Consider the following 23,623-nt stretch of genomic DNA (forward strand, 5'->3'; position numbering starts at 1 on the left):
TGTTAGAGACTTCCACCCCAGTCTTCTCCTCTCAGATTTGGAGGTTTAGGTTCTCCCTGAACATAAAGGTGCATTCCTAACCATCTTGGCTAGTAACCATTGATGGATCTATGCACCATGAACTTGTTCAATTCTTTTTTGAACCAAGTATTATTTTGGCCATTACAACATCCCATGGCAATGAATTCCACAGACCAGTTTTGAACTTTGTGAAAATGTATTTTCTCTTGTTTCTATTAAACCTGTTGCCTATTAATTTCATTGTGTGACTCCTTTTCATTTTGTAGGGAATGGTAAAAAACATGGTCTTCACTTTTTGCACACACTAATGATAATCATATTCCCCTTAACAATCTCTGTTCTAATCAGAACAGCCAAAGTTTTTTAGTCTTTCCCCATATGGTAGCTGTTCCATAACCCTGATTACCTTTGATGCCCTTCTCTGAACCCCTTTCCAGTTCCACTACATCTTTATTCAAAAGATTGTTTGTTGTACTGCTTACACTGCTCTATCCACACATACTGATGCCGTACCCAACTACTGCTAGCATATCCATACATTTATTTATCTATGTTGCTTATTTGTCCCCCATTACCATAGTATTTGAGCATCACATAATCTTTAGTGGTTCTATCTTCTGAGCTTCACAAAGCATAAAGACAGGGTAAAATAGAATGTTGGGGATCACAATCAATAACAGAGCTGACAAATTATAGGGAGCAATCTCTTGACTCACTAATCACTTCCTCTGTATTACACTAATCACTTCCTCTGTATTTGTACTTCAGCAATGAATTACGCTCAGGAGCCATGCACTCCTGAGGAGTGCAACAGATGGCAGCTGAGAGTCTGCATTCATGGGCACTTAGCTGGATCATCTTCCTATGCTTTTGCAAAACCCCAATTACTCAGCTTCTGAGTCTGGATAGGACACAGTATAATTATTGTTTTGTTTGTGTGGCCCCTATTCCAAATAATTTGAAGCCAAAACATATTGACTCAGAGTTGCTAGTATATATTTCCTATGTGTAAATGATAAATCATAGCAATCCACTGGAAAAATTTAATCTCCCAGCAATACAGAAGCTAAGATGTTACCGCTATATTGAGTTTATCTGTTGCAGAGATATTTCCCCTGTGCATTCAAATTAAACACTGATGGACTGAATATGTTATTTTAATATTATTTACATTTGTTAAGAATGTATGTTGAATACCATTTAAGCATATTACTAAATTTGCAAGAAATGTTTTCAAGTTCACAAATGCAAGATCTCTATAATCCGTAGTGCCATCTCAATCTGACACTTAAGCATTCACCCTGTTAGTGACTACAAACATATAGTTAAACCACACTGGAAGCTATATACAATGGAAACACATGTTTTGTATTTTACAGTATTGCACAATTTTAAACCACTTCAATATTATAAAATATAATTTTTTAAAAAAATGTGTTATATGGAGGGGAAATGAACTCTCCGTGTCACTTACAGACATATCACTTTTTTCTGTGATTCTGTAAGAACTCAAAAGGGCTTATGTGAACACCTGTTGTAAGTATGCTAGGAACTGCTGTTTCTGATTCATTAGGCAGGACTCTTCTCAGTCAGTACCAATACCCTGTTGTGGTGTGACAAGGCACCATGCAGTTAGTGGTTCTGGTGACATGAATGATTCACATGTTGATTCAATTTGGGGTGCTGTGATGACTAAAGATACTCAGCTTTTGTGATTATAGAAAATCTAAAATATTATGGGGATACTTTTAGAAATGTTAATTTGATTAGATATGAGATACTACCTTTCATAAAAGAGTACAGATAGAAACCCTGATGTCCCACTCAAATTCCAGTTAGATCAATTAAATTCTTTCTATCTCAACTACCCCATTGTTTCAACTGGACAGAGTACACTTCTTCATTCGTGATCCAAGTTGTTGTCTAATGTTGCTACTGTTGTTTAACAACTGCTTCATTTCATCCCCAAAAAAGCAACTGTACTTCAGTGATGGGCAAAATGATACAGATAGAAAATTCTCCTTGCCTTAATATATTAAACACATTTAGAATGCTTTAAGATCGGCTACATAAAAGTAAATTATTTCTCTTTTATTATAAGCTTGGTTCAGTGGTGTTTCCTTGACATATGGCACAAAAGTTTACTCCAATGTGTTAATAATATAAAGGATACATTCTCTAAAGAGTAAGAATTCAGCAATTTATTACATTTTTGTTTATACCCTCACAACCATGTTTCCCCATTACGATGTAATATATGAACCTGTAAATAATATAGCTAGTTTAAATACCAGGAACCTACAGATGAACTGAAAATGACCAGTTACCAAGGAAACTAAGTTGAATAGGCTAAAAGTGCTGAGTATTGTTATAATAAACCAGAATTTAAAAAGCAGTATAGAAGTTAAAGAAATATTGCTTTAAATCATACTTCAGATATATTGGCTGCGTCTAGACTGCCATGATTTTGTGCAAAAGCAGACGCTTTTGTGAAAATCTTGCTGCCTGTCTACACACCCCGCGAGTATTTACGCAAGAACACTGACTTTGTAATGTACAAAATCTGTGGTTCTTGTGCAAATACTCTGACGCTCTCACTCAGGGATAAGCCCTCTTGCGCAAGTATTCTTGCACAAGAGGGCCAGCGTAGACAGCAACGTTAATTTCTTGCGCAAGAAAGCCCAATGGCTAAAACGGCCATCGGCGCTTTCTTGCGCAAGAGAGCGTCTACACAGGCACGGATGCTTTTGCGCAAAGGCACATGCCAGTGTAGACACTCTCTTGCGCAAACTTTTCTGTTAAAAGTATTTGCGCAAAATCATGCCAGTCTAGACGCAGCCATTGTGTGTTATCAAATCATCTCCCTAATCAACTAACATTAACCAGCACATTAAAAATAGCTTGGAAGACTGCATCTTTAAAAATGTAATTAACCACTGACAAACAATTTACACCTTAAATATATTATAAACACACAAATATAACTATGCTATGATACTCCCACATAAAGCAAATGTACTTTAATTTTGCCTCACATCCTATAAAAACACTTGCCTCACATCCTATAAAAACAATCTTGGCCCTATTATCCTCTCCAACTACAGTCTCATCTCTCGTCTTTCCATTTCTCTGTTGGAAATGATGCCATTCATCATTGACTTGTCACCTGACATGCTTCTCATTTGGGGCCTTTGACACATTCAGCAGACAGCTGGCAGTTTGGTTTGGCATGACAGGTGGTCCACTTAAGGCTGATGGTTGCTGAGGTGCACAGAGATGACAGATCAAATTCTAAAGCTTTTCAACTTTTGCACAAAAAAGTTCATGTATGTGATGGCATTTGCTTAGGTGTTCAAGGATAGCCCATGTCATTTACAGGCAAGTACGACCAACTCAGTTTTGAGTGTATTCCATCTTCACAATGCCAGAATAGCCCAAGAACTAATCCTATATCTTAATGGACATAGTCTTAAACACAAATCCCATCCAGTCTACCTTGGAGTAACCCTGGATAGATCTTTCACATAGCTTAAGCACCTAAGGAAAAATGCAGCTAAGGTGAGCTCATGTACCAACCTTCAAAGCAAACTGTCTGACACTTCATGGGAAGCAAAACTCAAACTCTTCAATCATCCAGTTTAGCTCTCTGAGACTTTGCAGGAGAATACTGTGATTTGGCCTACCTCCATTCATGTCAGGGCACATTGATTGACAACCAACTGTACACAACTATTCACATCATAATTGGGACAATTCAACCCGCACCAGTACCATGGCTCCCTATGGTGAGTACAATCACATCCCCACACATCCATTGTGAGGGTTATAGCCAGAATGGTTGAGAAGATCAGCACAATTCCAAGCTAACACAGATCTCTTTAACCACCAAAGTGTACAATTATCATCAAGGCACAGCCTGTGGGCCCATCCTGCCATGCCCAGATTTCTCTGCAACACTGGTATGGCAGGAAGAATGATCTGCAGTTGATGGCAGAAGACCGTCTCTTATAAATGACCCAACCATGTATGTACCAGGCTTTGATTTGCCTTGCCTTCTATAGGTCCTTCTGAATCTATTTTGAATGGGCCAGAGTTATTGAGTAGCCAGCCTTCACATCTGCAGCCAACAAGAGGATCCTACCTGTGCCTGTGGACAAAGACAATGTCCCCCAAAGTTGATGGTGGTCTAAGGGCTCTGCACTTTGCTGATACAGCAGATATAAATTGCTTTGGCAAACTTCATATCCAGACCAGTTAGATTGCCATTAACACCCAACCATTTCTTTCTGTTTTACAGTATAGCACACTCGCTATTTCAGTTATTCAGATAGTCCCCAATATCTTAATAATTATATTTGATTGGTCTGACACGCTCATTTAACATAATTTTGTCTGATGAATAGGTTTTTTGGGGGAGAGGGTATTCCTGAAAAATTAAATATTGTACTGAGAGTTCACTATGATTTGATTACATAGTTAGGGTGCTATTAGCTTCTCCAATTGTCTTGTTATCCTGTGAGCTGACTTCCATTTCAAAGAATGTTTTACACCGATATTACACTTATCACCTCAGTAGCTCAAAGAACATTATAATGACAGGAATCCTTTTTGGGGATCCATTGCTATGAAATTTCCTTGAAATTACCTGTTATTTATGCAGATTTTGTAAATGTATAATTTTTCAGAAGCATCTTTATGACTCCCATGAAAAAATGATGTACCAGCATCCCTACACATATACAAGATTAGGAAAACACATCCCATGAGCAATCAGCAATGTGGCTTTGTAAAGAGTGGTCTTGTCAGACAAACTTGATTCCTTTCTCTGCATGAAAGAATTCCTAAAATTATAGAATACTAGAACTGGAAGGGACCTGGAGAAATTATCAAGTCCCGTGTCCTGCCCACATGGCAGGACCAAGCAACATCTAAGAACATCCCTGATAGATGCCTATCCAAACTTCTCTTAAAATATCTCTACTGATGGAGATTCCAAAATCTCCCTACGTAATTTATTCTAGTCTTTAACCACCCTGACAGTTAGGAAGTTTTTCCTAATGTCCAACCTTAACCTCCCTTGCTGCAATTTAAGTCCATTGCTTTTTACCCTATTATCAAATGCCAAGGAGACAATTTTTCTCCCTCTGCCTTGAAACACCTTTTTAGATACTTGAAAACTGCTATCATGTCCCTTCTCAGTCTTCTCTTTTCTAATCTAAACAAGCCCAATTCCTCCAGCCTTGCCTCATAGCTCATGTTTTCTAGGCTTTTAATGATTTTTGTTGCTTTTCTTTGAACCTTCTCCAATTTTTCTACATCTTTACTGAAAAGTGGTGCCCAGACATAGACAAAATATTCCAACTGAGAACTAATCAGTGCAGAGTAGAGCGGAAGAATGACTTCTCGTGTCTTGCTCACAACACTCCTGTTAATGCATCCCAGAATCATGTTTGCTTTTTTCACAACAGTGTCACAATCTGGACTCATGTTAAGTTTGTGGTCCACCCATTACCCCTAGATCCTTTTCTGCAGTATTCCTTCCTAGACAATCACTTCCCATTCTGTATCTGTATTCTTCTTAAGTGGAATACCTTAAATTTGTCCTTATTAAACTTCATCCTATTTCTCTAGCTTGTCCAGATCATTTTGAATTTTGACCCTATTCTACAAAGCACTTACAACCCCTCCCAGCATGGTATCATCTGCAACCTTAATAATCACACTCGCTATGCCATCATCTAAATTGTTGATGAAGATACTGAACAGAACTCCTCCCAAAACAGATTCCTGCGGAACCCCACTTGTTATGCCCTTCCAGCATGATTGTGAACCATTAATAACTATTATCTGAGAATGGTTATCCAGCCATTTATGCACTTACCTTATAGTAGCCCCATCTAGGTTGTATTTGCCTAGATTATAGGCAATGCGAGACTGTATTAAATGCTTACTAAAGTCTACAGCACGTCTTCCTTATCCACAAGACATGTTATCCTATCAAAGAAAGCTATCAGATTGGTTTGACATGATTTGTTCTTTACAAATCCATGTTGGCTGTTACTTATCACCTTATTATCTTCCAGTTGTTTGCCGACAAATTCCTTAATTAATTGCTCCATTATCTTCCCTGACACAGAAGTTAAACTGACTGGTCTGTAGTTTCCTAGGTTGTTCTTATCTCCCTTTTTTACAGATGGGCACTATATTTGCCCTTTTCCAGTCTTCTGGAACAGTGTTTCTCAACCTTTATATATATATATATATAAAGTAGCCCTTTTTAAAAAAAAAATTATAAGTACCCCCTTTTTAAAAAAAAATATTACAAGTACCCACAGTACCTACAGTTTTTAGACACACAACATTTTTTTCTACCATTGCAACATATTTGTTAAAACATCGGGCAGGCGATGAAATTTTTGGGTGTAAAAACTATAGAAACGCTGTAAAACTTAAAACAAAAAATCAGTTTTCTCCACATTTCAGTTGTGTTGACATTCTCCCCAGACTTCTCTCGAGTACCCTTGAGGGTACTCATATCACTGGTTGAGAAACACTGTTCTGGAATATCTCCCGACTTTCATGATTTTTCAAAGATGATAGCTAAAGGCTCAGATACCTCCTCTATCCGCTCCTTGGGTATTCTAGGCATTTCTTCAGGCCCTGGTGACTTGAAGACATCTAACTTTTCTAAGTAATTTTTAACTTGTTCTTTTTTATTTTTACTTCTAAACCTACCCCATTTCCACTACCATTCACTATGTTAGGCATCCCGTTACCACCCATCTTCTTGACAAAACTTCTTGCTCTTCACTGAGTAATCGACCTACCTTATCCTTGGTCTTCCTCTTGCTTCTAATATATTTGTAGAATGTCTTCTCGTTACCCATTATGTCTCTAGCTAGATTGAGCTTGTTTTGTGCCTTCACCTTCCTAACCTTGCCCCTGCATACTTGCATTGTTTGCTTATATTCATCCTTTGTAATTTGACCTAGTTTCCACTTTTTATATAACTCCTTTTTGATGTTTAGATCATGTAAGATCTCCTGGTTAAGACAAAGTGGTCTCTTGCCATACTTTCTATCTTTCCTTACAAAATGGAGAAGCAGCAAATGTATGTGTTTGGGCTAAGATTTTAAAAAATTGGTGCTTAAATATAAATTACTAAAACCATACCTACTCATCTAAATAACTGGTCTCAAAAGTATTATGAGAACAGGATCTGATCAATTAGGGGCAAGATACAAATACTTACAGCTATGTTTCTTATAATAATATATATTCCTTACAAAGAGACGGTGAAAAACTAGGGGTACATAGTTCAATTGAAGACAAATTTTTTAACCATTGAACTCTCACAAAAGAAAACATGTATAACAAAACATAAAACCCTGCGTAGCGCTTTGAAGATTTACTGGACACTATTGTGTCCTTATATTTTAAAAAGTCACGATTATTTTTTTCCTAAATAAAAGAAAAGCAACCTTTGTTCTCAGAATAAAAACACATGCAAACTGACTGACTGACTTTTGGTGGTTAGCTCTGTGAATGTTATGAATGAAGCTGTAAAAATTAACTGTCACCTAACTTGCACAAAGACTGTTAATAATTTATACAATAGATAATTTGACAACTTGCTTGCTTCCCTCAGGTCAGGAAAAAACACCCCAAGTTTCAATCTAGTAACACAATATTTTCTGCTTTACTATTCTCCTGTATCAAACTATTCCCTACATTTGTGTAAAGGCCATTGTAAAACCTACTATTTATAAATAGATGGATATATTAAACCCCCGGTTGTCATGTACTCATTACCCTAGAGGGTAAAACATACAATTAAGATTTAACCATTTAAATGAAAATTTAAATACGAAAAGAATTATTATATTATCAAGTATGTTTCCAAAACAACCATTTTAACTACCTCTCCACAAGTGTCTCTTATACTCCCTAAATTAGCAGGAGATACACCAAACAGAACACTACTCTTTTGACCATATTTAATAATATGAAGTGTATCATTAAGTTCTCACACAAACATGGGCAATGTGACATAACTATATAAATAAAAAGTGAAATATACAAGTATCATCTTATAATCTAGTGTATGTGATAGATCCCATTTTCTCATTGTCTCAGTTTATATTAGGAAATTAGAAAAGGATATGAGTTGAGGATACTCTAGAGCAGGGTTTCCCAACCTCTGGGATGGGACCCAAATGTGAGTTGCCATTACATTTCAAAAGGATTGCCAAATGTTTCCCCAGGTGGCTCTACCCCTCTTCTTCCCCATGTTTTTGAATCATCTTGGGTCACCGAGTCTTTCTGAATTGTCAAAATGGGTCCCCATCTGGAAAAGGTTGGGAACCACTGCTCTACAGATTACAATAAGCACACTGTGGTTGGGGTGAATGTAGCTCTGTTTGTACTTCCTGTTTACACAGACTTGTACTTTCTTGCACTTTACACCCCAAGTGGATGCTATAAGCTTTTGCAACTAATATCACATAAGGTTTAATGGGAAGGAGTTGCCTGGTTCTTACTACATTTAAAAGGCAGAACCACGGCAGGGTCCCGCTGGCCCTGAGACTACTCGATTAAGTGATTAAATGCAATTTAACATCCTTACAAAGGATATCCTATCACCTTTTTTCCAAGTGATTGATCCTAACTGATTACTAAATTTTGCTGAATGAGACAATCCAAATCCAAAAAGCTTGGTAATTAAGATTAGCAATATCAATGTCAATTATCAGGTAATGTTTATCCTGATGTAGGAGACAAGCTAAATTATTAATTAAAAACTATTTATACACCAGAATTAAATATGTGATTTTTATCAAAGAAGATATATGTGGTATGTAACCATTATTATTAACAATTTTCCTATATGGTGAAAGGGAGAATCACTCAGCTAAAGAGACAACAATGCCAAACAAATGTCTAGTTATGCCTTGGAAGGAGGCAGAAGATAAGGTTTAAAATCGAAATATTTTCACATTTTCAGCTAGAGCAAATGTACAATGACTTCAATGGAGATACATCAATTTACATCAGCTGAAAAACTCTCCAACAAACTGTCTTTCTGTTTCTAGTATTCACTGCCAAAAGGAAAATAGCTAGTTGTATTTTATGATTTTTTTCCTATTAGAAAAATATACAGGAATACCTGAAAACAACCATGTGAGAGAGTGCAGTCACAGAGGACCCCCTTGGGATTGTTCCCCACTGTGCTGATCATGCCTTCTTGCTTTCTGGGGCTCCCTGCCAACCTGTCCTGCTGAGCCAGATCCTCTGGACTCCCCCGGACAAGGCACAGGGTTGGAGTAACTTTCCCCGCCCCCGCCACAGCAGGACAATGGAGACACTGAATCACTTCAACTCTGGGACAATGGACATAACACCCAGGAAAGCAACGCAACATAAATCAGTCTTTCTCTGTATAAAAGTTTCACAGAGTGAAAGCTCATGAGGATGTTCATCCTCATTATCAATGAAAGAGAGATATGAACACTGATCATTTCCCCCAGATAATAATTATTTACACTGGACCTTATAGAAAACACAAATGTTAAGTACAAAACAGTGGGGCTATGTCCAAACTGCAGGTTTCTTGCACAAGAATGGCTGTTCTTGCGCAAAAACTTGCACAGCATCTACACTATAAGCCTGTTCTTGCGCAAAAAAATTTATAGCAGATCGTCAGAAGAGAGGGCTTTTTGTGCAAGAGTTATTCCTCTCCCCATGAGGAATAAACCTTTTTGTGCAAGAGCTCTTGCGCAAAAAGGCTAGTGTGGAAGGGAACAGGGTTTTCTTGCGCAAGAAACCTCTATGGCTAAAATGGCCATCAGAGCTTTCTTGCGCAAGAGAGCATCCACACTGCCATGGATGCTCTTGCGCAAAAGCACATCTCTTGAACACATGGCAGTGTGGACATGCTCTTGTGCAAGAACGTTTGCGCAGGAACTCTTGCACAAAGAGTTCTTGCGCAAGAAGCCTGCAGTGTAGATATAGCCTGGGATTTAAGTGGTTGCAAATGAAAAAAAAGACAGCTCAAAGTAAGCTACTAAACTAAAATGAAAAGTAACCATACGGCTAATTCTAATTTACTAAAAAACATATTGCCAGTGGATTCTTACTCTAGAGAGCTGTTCTTGTTTCAGACATGATCTTCAAATCAGAGATAAACCCTTTTACACTGACTTGGGTCTCCAGCACTCTGTATCCTTTCAAGGTTTTTCAGGCCAGCTAGAGACAAAGGGCTTTTCCCCAGAGCTTCTTTCCTCCTTCCTTTTGTTTTACATCTCCCCTTCCATGGAAAAATATCAGGGTCAAAATGAAATCCCAGTTATAGGTGATATGGTCACATCCCTTACTAATCTGAACACCTTTCGACTTGTAGGACAAAGAAGGCTATTTATTAGTTTATATGCTCTTCAAGTCGTTAAGGCTTATGGGGGTTGAGGCGGTACCAAGTGGCTCTGATTAGCACATTCAAATGACTCTGATTAGCACATTCAAATGACTCTGATTAGCACATTCAAAATTACAAATAACTTTACATACAAGAATGATACATACAACAAAATAGGATATACAGATCCAGCACGTTTTAATATTAAAATTGATAGATTACATGAGATATTTTGTCTAAAGCATCTTCAAGATAAGCATATTTATATTCGTAACCCAAATTTCACAAAACATGAGAGGGGGACTGTCACAAACTGTTTCTGGTTTTGATTTATAAAAGCCTCATAACAAGTACAAATTTGTTCTACTAGAAATCTAGCACGTTCAGAGCTGTTTGAATGGATTGCCCACTTTATCAATAAAAACATAGTCATTCGATCAGCAATTTATCTCTTCAACATTCATTAGATTAGATGCATAGATTACAGTAATAAATAGTTTAACACTATAAGAAATAACCTAGAACAGGAACAATTACCCCCATAACTGGGTATGATACACTTGAAGAAAGGTTTCCTCCCTGACAAGTCTTATTGTGATTCCAGCCCTTTTTCATTAATTGGCGCGAGCCAGTTATAGAATCATAGAAATGTAAAAGTGGAAGAGACCTCGATAGGTCATGTAGTCCAGTCCCCTGTACTGACACAGGATGAACTATTATCTAGGACCATCCCTGACAGGTGTTTGTCTAACCTTTTCTTATAAGATTTCCAATAAGATTCACAACTCCCTAGATAATGTGTTTCCTGCTTAACCTGCCTTGCACTGAGAAATTTTTTCCTAATGCCTAATCTAAATCTCCCTTTTAATTTAGATGCATTATTTCTTATCCTGTCCCCAGTGGATACAAAGAACAATGTATCACCCATCTCTTTATAAGCACCTTTTACAAACTTGAAGTCAACATCTTCCTTCAGTTTTCTCTTCTCTAACCTAAACAACCCCTTTTTTTCAATCTTTCCTTCTAAGTCATGTTTTCTAGACCTTTAATTATTTTTATTTCTCTCATGTGGACTTTTTCCAAGTTGTCCACAGCTTTCTCAAAGTATGGAGCCCAAAACAGTACACCTACTGAGGGCTTATCAGTTGATCAGCAGCATTCTTGCTTACACAACTCCTGCTAATACACCCCAGGATGATTTTCACGTTTTTGCAGTGGTACTACATTGATGACTCATATTTCATTTGTGATCCATTATAACCCCTAGTGTCCTTTTCTGCAGTACTTCTTCCTAAGCAGTCATTTCTAATTTTCTATTTGTGCAATTGATTATTCCTTCCTAAGTTGAGTACTATGCATGTCCTTATTGATTTTCATCCCATTTCAGACCATTTTTCTAGTTTCTCAAGGTCATTTTGAATTCCAACCCTTTTCTCCAAAGCACCTGAAATCCCTCCCAGCTTGTGTGAAGCCTGAGCAAAGAACTGAGCCTCTGATCCGCAAAGGGATTTAGAGAAAGATGCAGTGGAAATGGGGCAGAATAGAATGATCTGACCATCCTTATGTTCTCTGTCCAGCAGCTAGTGCACCATCTGGGATGCAGCAGACCCACATTCAGTTCCACTATTGCCTGCCAAGAATGAATTTGAAAAAAGGATTTCTCGCCCCCTTCCTTCAGTATCATATAGACTGGACTAGAGCGCCATTTACTCTTTCTGTGTCTGGCCCAATTATTACTAAAAAGTGGAACAGCTTCAACAAGATAGATACCTGCATACCAGAATATTCTGTAGTTCGACAGCATTCACCAGAGAAGTGAGGAACCCTTCTCCCCATCTGACAGAGGTGAGAATTGAACTGAGAACTCCAAGTGGACCCCATAACCACTAGACTAAAAGTTACACCGGAGATCATCTCTCCCCGCCACCAGTCATTTTGCAGTGAGATAGGTGACACAAATGTTTCATCGGCTATGTCTACACTACAGAGTTTTTGACAAAACTTCACTTATGTCCAAAAGAGCTCTTTCAGGAAAAGGCATGTGTGGATGGGAAGAGGGAGTTCTTTTGAAAGAAGGGGAAAGAGGAAAAGGTACAGATGCCCCGGTGGCCACTCTGTCCATAGTAATCACAGCTTAAATGCGAGATAGCATCCATTCAGTGTGGACGCTATCTTTTGAAAAAGCACATCGCTTTTTCAATACGCTTTGGCAGTGTGGACACGCTCTTTCGGAAGTTTTTTTGGAAGATCTCTTCTGGAAAAGCTTTTTCTGAAAGGAGCCTGCAGTTTAGATGTAGCCATTGAAATGTTGTGGATTAGTAGCAAACTCCCTGATTACTAAGAATCAGTTATTACAGAACTTTCTATTGTTGCCAACTCTTAAAATTTCATTATGATTCTCATTTTATTTTGAGTTTCTTAAGGTCCTGTGGTCCTGGAGTCATGTGATTACATGACAGCCTTACCAAAAGTTTCATAAGCTATTATTTTTAAGCCTGAATTATTGTTTTTGAATAAGGAGGTTTGTAATACTGTTTTTGTATTCTGATAATCAATTTTAGACAGAAAAATTGTTTATTAAAATGGTTTGATCCTCTTCACACTAGAAATTAAAAAGTTTTAAACCCTGGCTGCATGTGGAATACACTCAGGACAATTCGTGGTTGACATATGTTAGGGTTTTTCTACACAGGGAAATAGCCTGGACTAACTGCTGCCAGAGCTCCATTGACTCCTCACAGAGGGTATGTCTACACTACCACCCTAGTTCGAACTAGGGTGGTAATGTAGGTAACCGGAGTTGCAAATGGAGCCCGGGATTTGAATTTCCCGGGCTTCATTTGCATCTCGCTGGGCGACGCCATTTTTAAATGTCCGCCAGTGCCTAGTCCGAACTAGTCAAGCCTAGTCCGAACTACCTAGTCCGTGCCGCGTGTAGCCGCGCGGCACGGAGTCCGCACTAGCGGACATTTAAAAATGGCGGCGCCCGGGGAGATGAAAAATGAAGCCCGGGAAATTCAAATCCCGGGCTTCATTTGCAACTCCGGTTGCCTACATTACCACCCTAGTTCGAACTAGGGTGGTAGTGTAGACATACCCAGAGTGCCTTTGGGGAGCTTACTGTACTTCCAAAGTAAATTAAGATCAACTAAAATGCCAAAAGGCCCCTTAGTGCAGAATAAGTGTCTCTACAGAGGAGCGTCTGTAGAATAGCTATTGTATTTTAATTTCACACCCTGGATTATTTCACAGAAGTTTCCATGTGTTGACAAACCCTTATCATCACAAGTCATTTTCCTAAGGAAGCCAAGGCTCAAGGATTTTAAAAGTAGCCGTTTTTCTGCAAAGGAATTTCAACAGTCAATTACAGAGAGAAAGTGCAGAATTGGTATTCATCTACAAATTTAACACTGTTTCCCTAACATTGAACAAAGACATTAACTGGATGTCGCATTATAAAGCCAATTACCCTGCCTTGAACAACTGCATTTTTATATCCAAAAATAAGAAAGGGACACTGGCAGCCCACTTAATTTGCCTCATTAGCACTGGTTCTACAATTTACAAATACTTTTTTTATTTTGCTGTTATAAATATCTTGGTTTCTGTTATTTCCACTCCAGCTCATCTGATAAAGTGGGTTTTACCCATGAAAGCTCATGATATTCATTCTTTCTTTTTCTCCCTCTCCCTCTCCCTGTGGCATCTTTATTTATTAAAAAAGGTGCCACAGGACTACTCGACAGGACTACTCATTTTTATAGTTTTATCAATTTCTGCACAAACATTTGCAAATAGCTAAGTTCATATGGAAAATTTAATTTTTGCCTGGAATATTTGGGATATAGACATGTCATGTTATCTTTATCTGAAGATAAATCAAGATCTTTCAAAGAGCAGTCTTGTTCCTTATTCCTGTTTGGCTGTTAAGAGTGGAAACTTCAGTCACTGTCTCTGACCTGACAGCTGTGTTGTCTGTACCCTTCTCATGTATGTCAGTGAGGTTTCTCAACTCTTACTATTGAGCTAAATCTTGTACTTTGTTCAGAAATTTTCCCCTAAAGCAATCTGGTCTTTCAACAAGGCACCAAACCAAATATAGTAGCATCTGTAGTTAGAATAACCCAGCAGTGAGTGTTCATGGAAAAAAGATAAATCACCATCTGGCTGATACCAAGCAGGGAAAGCATCAGAACCTGAAGTGAAATTTTTCAGATAAGCAAGGATGAACTCCATACATAATCTTACCTACAAACTCTACTCAACAGATGGTCCATGAAAACCAAAACAACCTTGTATTTGTTTTACTCAGACAGTTAAAGGAGAACACCATTCACTTAATGAGGAAAGGCAAATTAGGTATACAAGGTGGTAAGTCATCAAGTTGGGGGACTTAATACTAAGCAAATAGTAAGTTATGTAATGATGGTCCTGAGTTTCATGCTGTTTGTTGCCATCCATGACAACACAGCATGACTAATTAGTTGCATTAGCTGCAAGCATGGTATCTAGTGGACCTGAGAAGTAGATAGCTTCCTTGTTTGAGACTGTGGGGTATAATTTCAGCTTAACTTATAGGGCTTTATTCTCAAAAGTGTCACTTATATTACAAAATAAAGAATTCCACAGTCCCAATCTTCACCTTTTTAGAATTATAAAAAATTTTAAAATAATGACTTATTTTCAATCTGCTAGGAATAATAAATAAAATACTTAGCCAGTGCAAATTGGAGTAACTTGTTTTAAGTCAAAGTAGGAAGTAGGAATAAGAGATCCTCCGGAAAAGGGCTTATTTTCCGGAGAATCACGTCTAGACTGGCGCTTTTCTCCGGCTTATCTCCAAGCCCGAAAAAAGCGGCAGCCATGTAAATGCAAATGCCGCGGGGGATATTTAAATCCCCCGTGGATTTTGCTATTCCGATGTGTCTAATCTGCATCCCTTTTCCGGAAAAGGGGTGCAGTGTAGACACAGCCAGCATGTGTATTCTGCTTCCCTAATCTCCTTCAATGATTTCTCTTGACATTTGCTCAACTTTTCTTATCTCTTCCCTTTGTCAAGACAGTCCCATTTCTAAAAAGTCTCTCTTCCCTCTTGTTCTGTTTTCCACATTCTGGTTCTCTTTCCAATCTTTCCATCTCTCATCCTTCCACTTACTTCATGCCCTGTCTCCCCTCAATTGCTATCTCACCAACCCTTCTCCTTGGTACTACCCCAATCTCTTTCTCCATTACTCCACTAACATCACTGTCAAACTGCTAGGTTTTCTACATATCTTAGAACATAGATAGTCACAGTGCAGTATCTGAACACCAAACCACCATTAGATGTGAAAGTATTATTCTTATTTTACAGGCAAGGATCTGAAGCAGAGAGAGATTTGATGACTTCCCAAAGGATCACATAAGAAATCTATAGCACAACTGGGGATTGAATTCAAGACTCCAAATTTGTAGCCCACTTCTTTAACTACAAGACCATCTTTCCTTTCTCCTAATCATTACACTGCTTTCCTTTCTCCCCAAAGGTTGTAAGGAAAGGATCAAGCAAGGTTCCGTTTGGCAGCATCGATTCCCCCATATAACAGAGGAACAATTATGAGATAAATGGAGTATCTTCTTCTTCCACTCTCCCATGGATTAGAAAACAAATTGGGTTCAAGACTGGAGCAGAACTGGAGGAGGAAGAAAAAGGGATTTGCCTGAGAAAAAGTAGCTGGTCAGGTGATCAATGGGGAAAGAATGGGGAACTTTCTCCTCTCCCTTCCTGCTCCACGTTTTCACTTCACTCTTATTTCAGATTTCATTGCCTGGGAAGACCAGCTATGATTGGTTCTCCTCAGACCTAATCCCAAGTAGCAGTGCATTTGGCACGTATGTGCTACCCAGGGGCGAGAAAGTTATGTCAGGTCAAATACAGTAATTAGTTATATGGTGAAGGCTGCCCTTCCATTGTTCTTCCAATTTTTCTGCTCCAAAAACTAAGCTCCCTCACACAACAGGCCCCAGTCAAAGATGTTTAATTTGTTCTTGGCTAAATCCACTTCAGAATACATAAGTACAGCACAAAGAGTAGATTCAGGCACTGAAAGTGTACTATAGCTCATTACACTGAACAACACAGGGGTGAAGGCTAATAAAAGTAGCAATATTTATTTACTCGCAGCAGTGAATAACTGGTCTGAGGTGAGCCTCTACTCCAGCATTTATTTAAAGCACATCTAGTAATTATATCAACAAACTGTCATTTATTCTGTTTATTACTGGTCACATTTTTAAAACCTGACCTCCATTCCTGTTCCACATTTGTGAATTGCCATTTAGCTATCTAAACATAGATTGTTCCTACAAATAAGGTTGGAAGCCAAAATACTACTGGCAAAACTACAAGCACAACAAGAGCAATCTAGCTAAGGTAAAAATCCACCCCAATATGTGATTGAGAACACAGCCATAGCAACAAACCTCATATGCTCCTGGTCCAGGGGTAATCTCTCTCACATCCTTAAATCGCTCCACTCTGGAAACAAACAGGGAAATACTGGAAGCTGACTTCGCTACAGGATTGTACGTCCCAGGTCCTAAAGGAAGAGAAAAGGAATAATTTAGTAAATAATTATTTTACAGTTAATAATAATCTTGGAATTTTGCTTGGAGTGCTTAATAGTTAATATATATCCTGCACTTTTATGCCAAAATGAACTAACTATCACATCTGTTTTTCCATTTTTAAATGTAATGTTCATGAAAGGCTCCGGAAACAGGTTTGTGAACTGAAATATTCAGCAAAATTCCATCACAAAGTGAAGCAATATAAACTTATCCACACCAGTTTATCAATGTGGATTAACTCTGGGTTTTGAGGACTACCTACAGTGGAAAAACAGTACTCTAGTCTAGACTACCACGTAGTCCTTGGCATCTCTGCTGAAAAGTGAACTGTAGTAGTAACTGTTGTACTTCTGAGTAGAATGTGATGACCACACACTATAAGTATGGAATCAAATGACTTCAGATAACATAGGCCTGGACAAAATACGGCCTGCAGGCCACATCTGGCCTGCCAAGCCACTGAATCCAGCCTGCTGAGGCAGCAGGGAGCCCCAGGCAGGCTCCCCTGCTTATCCCAAAGCCCAGCACACCGTGCAGAAACACAGCTGCCGGGCTCGTTTTTGTTTCAAAACTGGAGGGGAGGAGGGAAGCTTTAGTTTGGATAACAGGCAGCCAAAAAGAACCACGTTCCCCCTCCTCGGTTCAATTATTCACTGAAGCACATGGCCAGGCAAGTAGACAGGCTAGCTGGCTGGCAAATGTTTTAAGCTCTGCAAGCCTTAGCTCTGCAGGAAGCAAGCTAGTTTGTCTGCTGGCTGGTAAGTCTCCTGGCCACAGACTGCATCTGGCACCCCAGCCCCTCCCTGCCCCAACCCTCTGTCCTCCCCTCCTCCCCCACACACATTCAACATACCCAAACCCTCTGTCCCCCTCTTACACCCATACCCCTGCCCAGATCTGGCACCCCAATATCCTGCCCCAGATCACAATCCCTTTCTACCCTAGGTCACATCCCAAACCCCTGCACTCCAGTCCCCTGCCTTATGTCACAACAGCTTCCTTCACCCAAACTGCCTCCCAGACTCCAGTCTCCCACCTGCACCCCAATCCCTTATCCTAAGCTCCCCTCTGCATCCAACCTCCATCCCAGACCCCGCATCTCCTACATTAATATCATGGAAGAGTGCGGCCCTGGACCACTTTCCAAAATCTTGGAGTGTCGTCCCCCCCCCCCGCTTCCGTCAAAAATTATTGTCCATTCCTGGGATAACATGTTACAAACGAGAATCTAGTGGAATCTGTTTGGGTGCTGGTGATGGGGTTTTTGTTTGTTTTCCAATTGTCTACATTATGAATATTCTTGCATATATCTTAAAATTCTTAATTGGTGCAGCTACATCTCTAGTAGCTGGGGGAAGATTTGTACCTAACCTTACTCAGAGCAAAATAGTAACAATGCCTGAATCCGGTATTATTTGCACAGTAGAGGTACTCTGGTGGTGAATTAAAGCTGCCCCAAAATTGGCTAGCACTAGCAAGGACTCAATAAGCAAGTTCAACAAAGCTCAAAGAATGCGTGAGGATGAGAACAAAGTTGTTGCCAGCATGCACCTTCTGTCAATTATAATCTTTTGTTGCTACATGGATAAAATACGTGTAGAAAGAATCATAGCTTTACTGAGTCAAAGAATATATCTTTTCTTTTCAACTTTTGTTCGTATTCCTCTTCAGTCTTTATATTGTCTTTATATTTAGCCTAGGATAATTAGGATATGTTGCTAATTTAATAAAATCTTTATATCTTAAAAATAACTAATGGAACAAATTCTGCTGTTATATGAGTTAAGTTCTGAATAATTGCACTGTACCTGATGGAATTATTCAGCATTACAGCAAAGTTTGGCCCTCAATTAAAAATAAAATAAGGTGCTGATTTAATTCTTCTCTGAAACATGTGGAAACACCCTATGTTCCTCTAGCCATACTGACATATCCAACTCATATCAAATGTAACGCCTCAAAAAACTATAAAAACTGTACAAATGTGCGTAGCCAGAGACTGTCTCTCATAGCTGGCCCCCCTTTGATAACAAAAGCTGCAGATAACAAAAGTTGGTGTACTGAGTAAAAGTTTCAAGGTTTCCATAATAGTAAACAATTAAATACTTTGATCTCTCTTTCTCTCCCTGAATATACTCCAGTACATAATGATTTACTTTAAAATGATCAATAAACAGATCCTTACAAGTAACATAATACAAAGAATGCAAAAACCAGCATTTTTTGTATCCTAATAACTGGATAGTAATTGGAGATGTAGGGCTGTGTTGGGTTTGTTTACATTTTTATATAAAACAAAGTTCTGCTGGAAAAAAGTTTCTTACTTAAATGCCTAAACTGGGGTTTTCAGATCCCAGTTAGGCACTCCATTGGAGTTAAGCACTCAATCGCAGTTTTAAGTTCTTTTGAAAATCCCAATCCTAATGTAGACTTTGGATCAAATTATACTCCCAATTTCGCCAGTGGAAAACCAGAGTAATTCTACTTTGCTAAATTATTCCATAAATGTACTCAGATATGTAGAAGAAGAATTTTATTTTTTATGCATGTTTAAACATCTGAAAAAAGGGTACTTAAATAGTATATGAGCCTACAAGCAAACAGTAAAAACATATCACTTTGACTTCAGAAAACCCCATCATAGAACTACCAAAAAGGAATCAATGATCAAAGAAAAATAACATTATATTAAACTTTAAACCATTTTTGAAGAAAAAAGATTATTGTTGTGATTTATAGACAATGCTGATCATGCTTTCATCAGTGTTTAACCCAAATATTATAGAAATAGAAATTATAGAAATTATTTGTTCATCCACATAATTTAACCAAATGATTTAACTTTGTTTGCAGGAAACATTTGCAGTCAAATTTATTTTAAAATTCTCTTCCCTCCTGCCTTAGTTCATTATCATTAGCAATTTCTTGTTCACAATGTTTAATGTAGGAGTATTTTATTGGATATTTATTTAATAACTTAATATTATATAGTTTATCTATAAAAACAATATATCTTGCATACCGTATGTTAAAAATTCTTGGATGTCATGCTACCCTTTCAACCAACCGCACTCCAAAATGAGCTGAATATTAGGGCATTAGTCAATTTTTAAATACCTATCTCCCTCCTCCGTGCATATGAACCACAGGTAATATGCATAGAGGATGAACTACAGCAAGTGGCTAGAAGGTATGGTCCATACAATATTGTGAGGAAAACAAGATAATTAATGAGTATCTTTTCAGTTCAACAGCCAGGAATATACACATAAAGGGTTCAATCCTACTAACACTGATATCCATAAAAATAGGATGTGGCTTATATTATATTCAAGAATTGTGTTTCTATTCCATCGATACATATCAACCAATCACTAAGACATACTCAGGTTAATGTGACATGCAAAACTCTTGACCAAAATAATGCTGATTTTGGAATAGACTTCTATTTAGTCTGTTACTATTATAATTATTTATATTTTTAATTTTAAATTAGGTTCTCTAGTCTTACCATTTGTTACAGTAATTGCTCATTTATTTACAAATGTCTCTATAGCTATTAAAGAAGCTACACGGAGTTACTCTATAGCTTTAATCTTATTATTATATTGAAGACTTTCACAAAGAATAGACTGAAAAAAGACTTCACTTATTATGGTGCCCAATGTCAGTCATTTTCCTTCATTTCTGCATTTTGCTGTTTTAATCTTAAAATATACACATTTTTTTAATCTTAGAATATATTTCCCATTATATATGATGCTGCTTATGTGATACAGGTCAAAAGCTTGCATTGCCTTTCCCAGCACCAGTTCAGAGCTGAATTATGCAGAAGCTATCTTCAATTTATTTACCAAAATGCCACATTTTAATCACAGGTCATTGGAGAATAAAACTTCTCATTTCAAATCAAACGCCTATGAAAAATCTGCCTGTATCATGATTGGTATGTAATGGGAAAATCATGAGCATATGATTCTTATAATTATATATTTTCTAGCCCTATTCCGGCTCACTCTCTATGAAATGTCAACCAATGCTACAGGGCAAAAATGGCAGAGAACAGGAACAATGAGAAATTTAAAGTGAATATCTATGTTTCTGCCCCTCAATCGGAATGTTCCAGTACATCAAAAAAGGATGGCAAAATGACTGCTTTTATAAATAAGAACTAAAAATCCAAACTTAGATGAGAAGCCTGAATTTTCTTTGTAACAAATAGAGAATTATGAATCATACACTGCTCACTTGCTCTTCTACATTACTAGGAACAACTCTTACTCTATCTTATGTAGGGTTATGAAAATCTATTGTTAATGAAAGCATGAATTCCGAAGAGTAAAAAGGTAGGCTGGAAAACATACAATGAAAATGGGAATGGCTGTTTTAAAGTTACATGTTTTTAGTATGTATTGTCTGATTTTTGTTCTAAACAAGTAAAACAAAGACAAAAGATTAGCGCATAGAGAAATCTTAATATGCATCTGCTACTACTAAAAGTAATTTTTTTGTAAATAACACTTCAGATTACACTTATAAAGCTACAAAGGATATTCAGTCTGCCAAATTTCTAAAACAAAATGATATATGTACCAGAACACAAAATTTTAAAAAACTGATATCAAGTCACCTCTACATTCTGATAAAAAATTAACAAAATACTGCACTAGACACAAAAACAGTACACAACACAGGGACTGTGCAGAAAGAAGAATATATCTAGCTGGACTGTATTGTAACTATATGACCTGAAAAAAAATCTGTTTATAGTAGTAAATGACCTCAAAATTGTTCAAATCCATTTGCAATAAAGATCCCCCAGTACATTGTAAATTCAATACTATCAATTTAGGATTGAATAAGGATCTTCACTGGTTAACACATTAAAAAGGCAATTTCCCCTCTCTTGATATCCACATTTCCACATCAACTGCTGTGAATGAATCCCTTAACCCTGACTTGATTAACCTCATTTGCACAAGTATCCTCTTCCTTTTGTTGTCCTTTTATATACTCATGCCACTGTAAACTCCACTCCAATTCATCTGTGGATTTTACCCACAGAAGTTTGTGCCCTAATAAATCTGTTATTCTTTAAGGTGCCACAGGACTCATTGTTGTTTTGGAAGATACGGACTAACACAACTATCCCTCTGAGACTCCTCACTTTGTAGGTAATGAAGATCTGATACCAAGAAATAAGATGAATTCAATGAGGGTATGTCTACATTACAAAGTTAGTTCGAACTAACGGACGTTAGTTCGAACTAACTTTCATAGGCGCTACACTAGCGCTCCGCTAGTTCGAACTTAATTCGAACTAGCAGAGCGCTTACTTCGAACTAGGAAAACCTCATTGTACGAGGACTAAGCCTAGTTCGAACTAGCTAGTTTGAATTAAGGGGTGTGTAGCCCCTTAATTCGAACTAGTGGGAGGCTAGCCCTCCCCAGGTTTCCCTGGTGGCCACTCTGGTCAACACCAGGGAAACTCTTCTGCCCCCCTCCCGGCCCCGGACCCTTTAAAGGGGCACGGGTTGGCTACGGTGCCCGTGCCAGGTGCAAGCCTGCCGGCACCCAGCTAGCAGACCCTGCACCTGGCACGGATCGAGCCACCCACCCGATGCCCCCAGCCCTCCCCCTCTTCCCGGGACCAGGCTGGCGGCTCCCGGGAGCTTGCCCGGGACCGCAAGAGGCGGGCACCCGCCTGGTCTAGTGCAGACATCGTGGACCTCATCCACGACCTCCGCACTAGGCACAGGAAAGTGGCCGTCTAGGGCAGGAGAGCTGCCAGCCTGGCCACCCAGGAGAAGGTGTGCAAGAGAATCAAGGGGGTCCACTGAGACCCCCGACCCTGAGCCCTGAGCTTACAATGGCCGTACTGGGTCAGACCAAAGGTCCATCTAGCCCAGTAGCCTGTCTGCCGAAGGCGGCCAACCCTAGGGACCCTGGAGGGGATGGACCGAAGACAGTGACCAAGCCATTTGTCTCGTGCCATCCCTCTCCAGCCTTCCACAAACCTTGGGCAGGGACACCTCTCCTACCCCCTGGCTAATACCACTCCATGGACCCAGCCTCCATGACTTCCCTTTAAATTCTGTTCTAGTTCTAGCCTTCACAGCCTCCTGCAGCAAGGAGTTCCACAGGTTGACTCTTTGCTTTGTGAAGAACAACTTTCTGTTACTAGTTTGAAGCCTGCTACCCATTCCTTTCCTTTGGTGTCTTCTAGTCCTTCTTTATGGGAACTAATGAAGAACTTTTCTGTACGCACCCTCTCCACCCCACTCATGCTTTTAGAGACCTCTATCCTGTCCCCCCTCCGTCTCCTCTTTTCTAAGCTGAAAAGTCCCAGTCTCTTTAGCGTCTTTTCATATGGGACCTGTTCCCAACCCCTGATCATTTTAGTTGCCCTCCCCTCTCCCAGACTCTCTCTTCCCCTCTCCCACCTCATTTTCCCAGTCTCCCCCAGTTTTGTTCAATAAAGACAGATTCCATTTTGGAAGACACGTTATCTTTATTTTGTACATCAAGAAGAGGGGCTAGGGAAGGGTAAGTGGAAGGAGGTGAGGGAGGAATGGGATACGA

At 38.8% G+C, this 23,623-nt stretch overlaps 1 protein-coding gene across 1 annotated transcript in view; it reads right to left on the reverse strand.

The window, feature by feature from the left end:
- STPG2 (sperm tail PG-rich repeat containing 2) overlaps positions 1-23,623 on the reverse strand; it is a 472,111-nt gene that overhangs the window by 142,659 nt on the left and 305,829 nt on the right. The window contains exon 12 of the mRNA XM_075929635.1: positions 16,895-17,010. Coding sequence (XP_075785750.1) covers positions 16,895-17,010 — 116 coding nt within the window. The remainder of the gene's footprint in view (positions 1-16,894; positions 17,011-23,623) is intronic.

The sequence above is a fragment of the Pelodiscus sinensis genome, chromosome 5 (assembly GCF_049634645.1).
Source record: "Pelodiscus sinensis isolate JC-2024 chromosome 5, ASM4963464v1, whole genome shotgun sequence".
Taxonomy (NCBI): Eukaryota; Metazoa; Chordata; order Testudines; family Trionychidae; genus Pelodiscus; species Pelodiscus sinensis.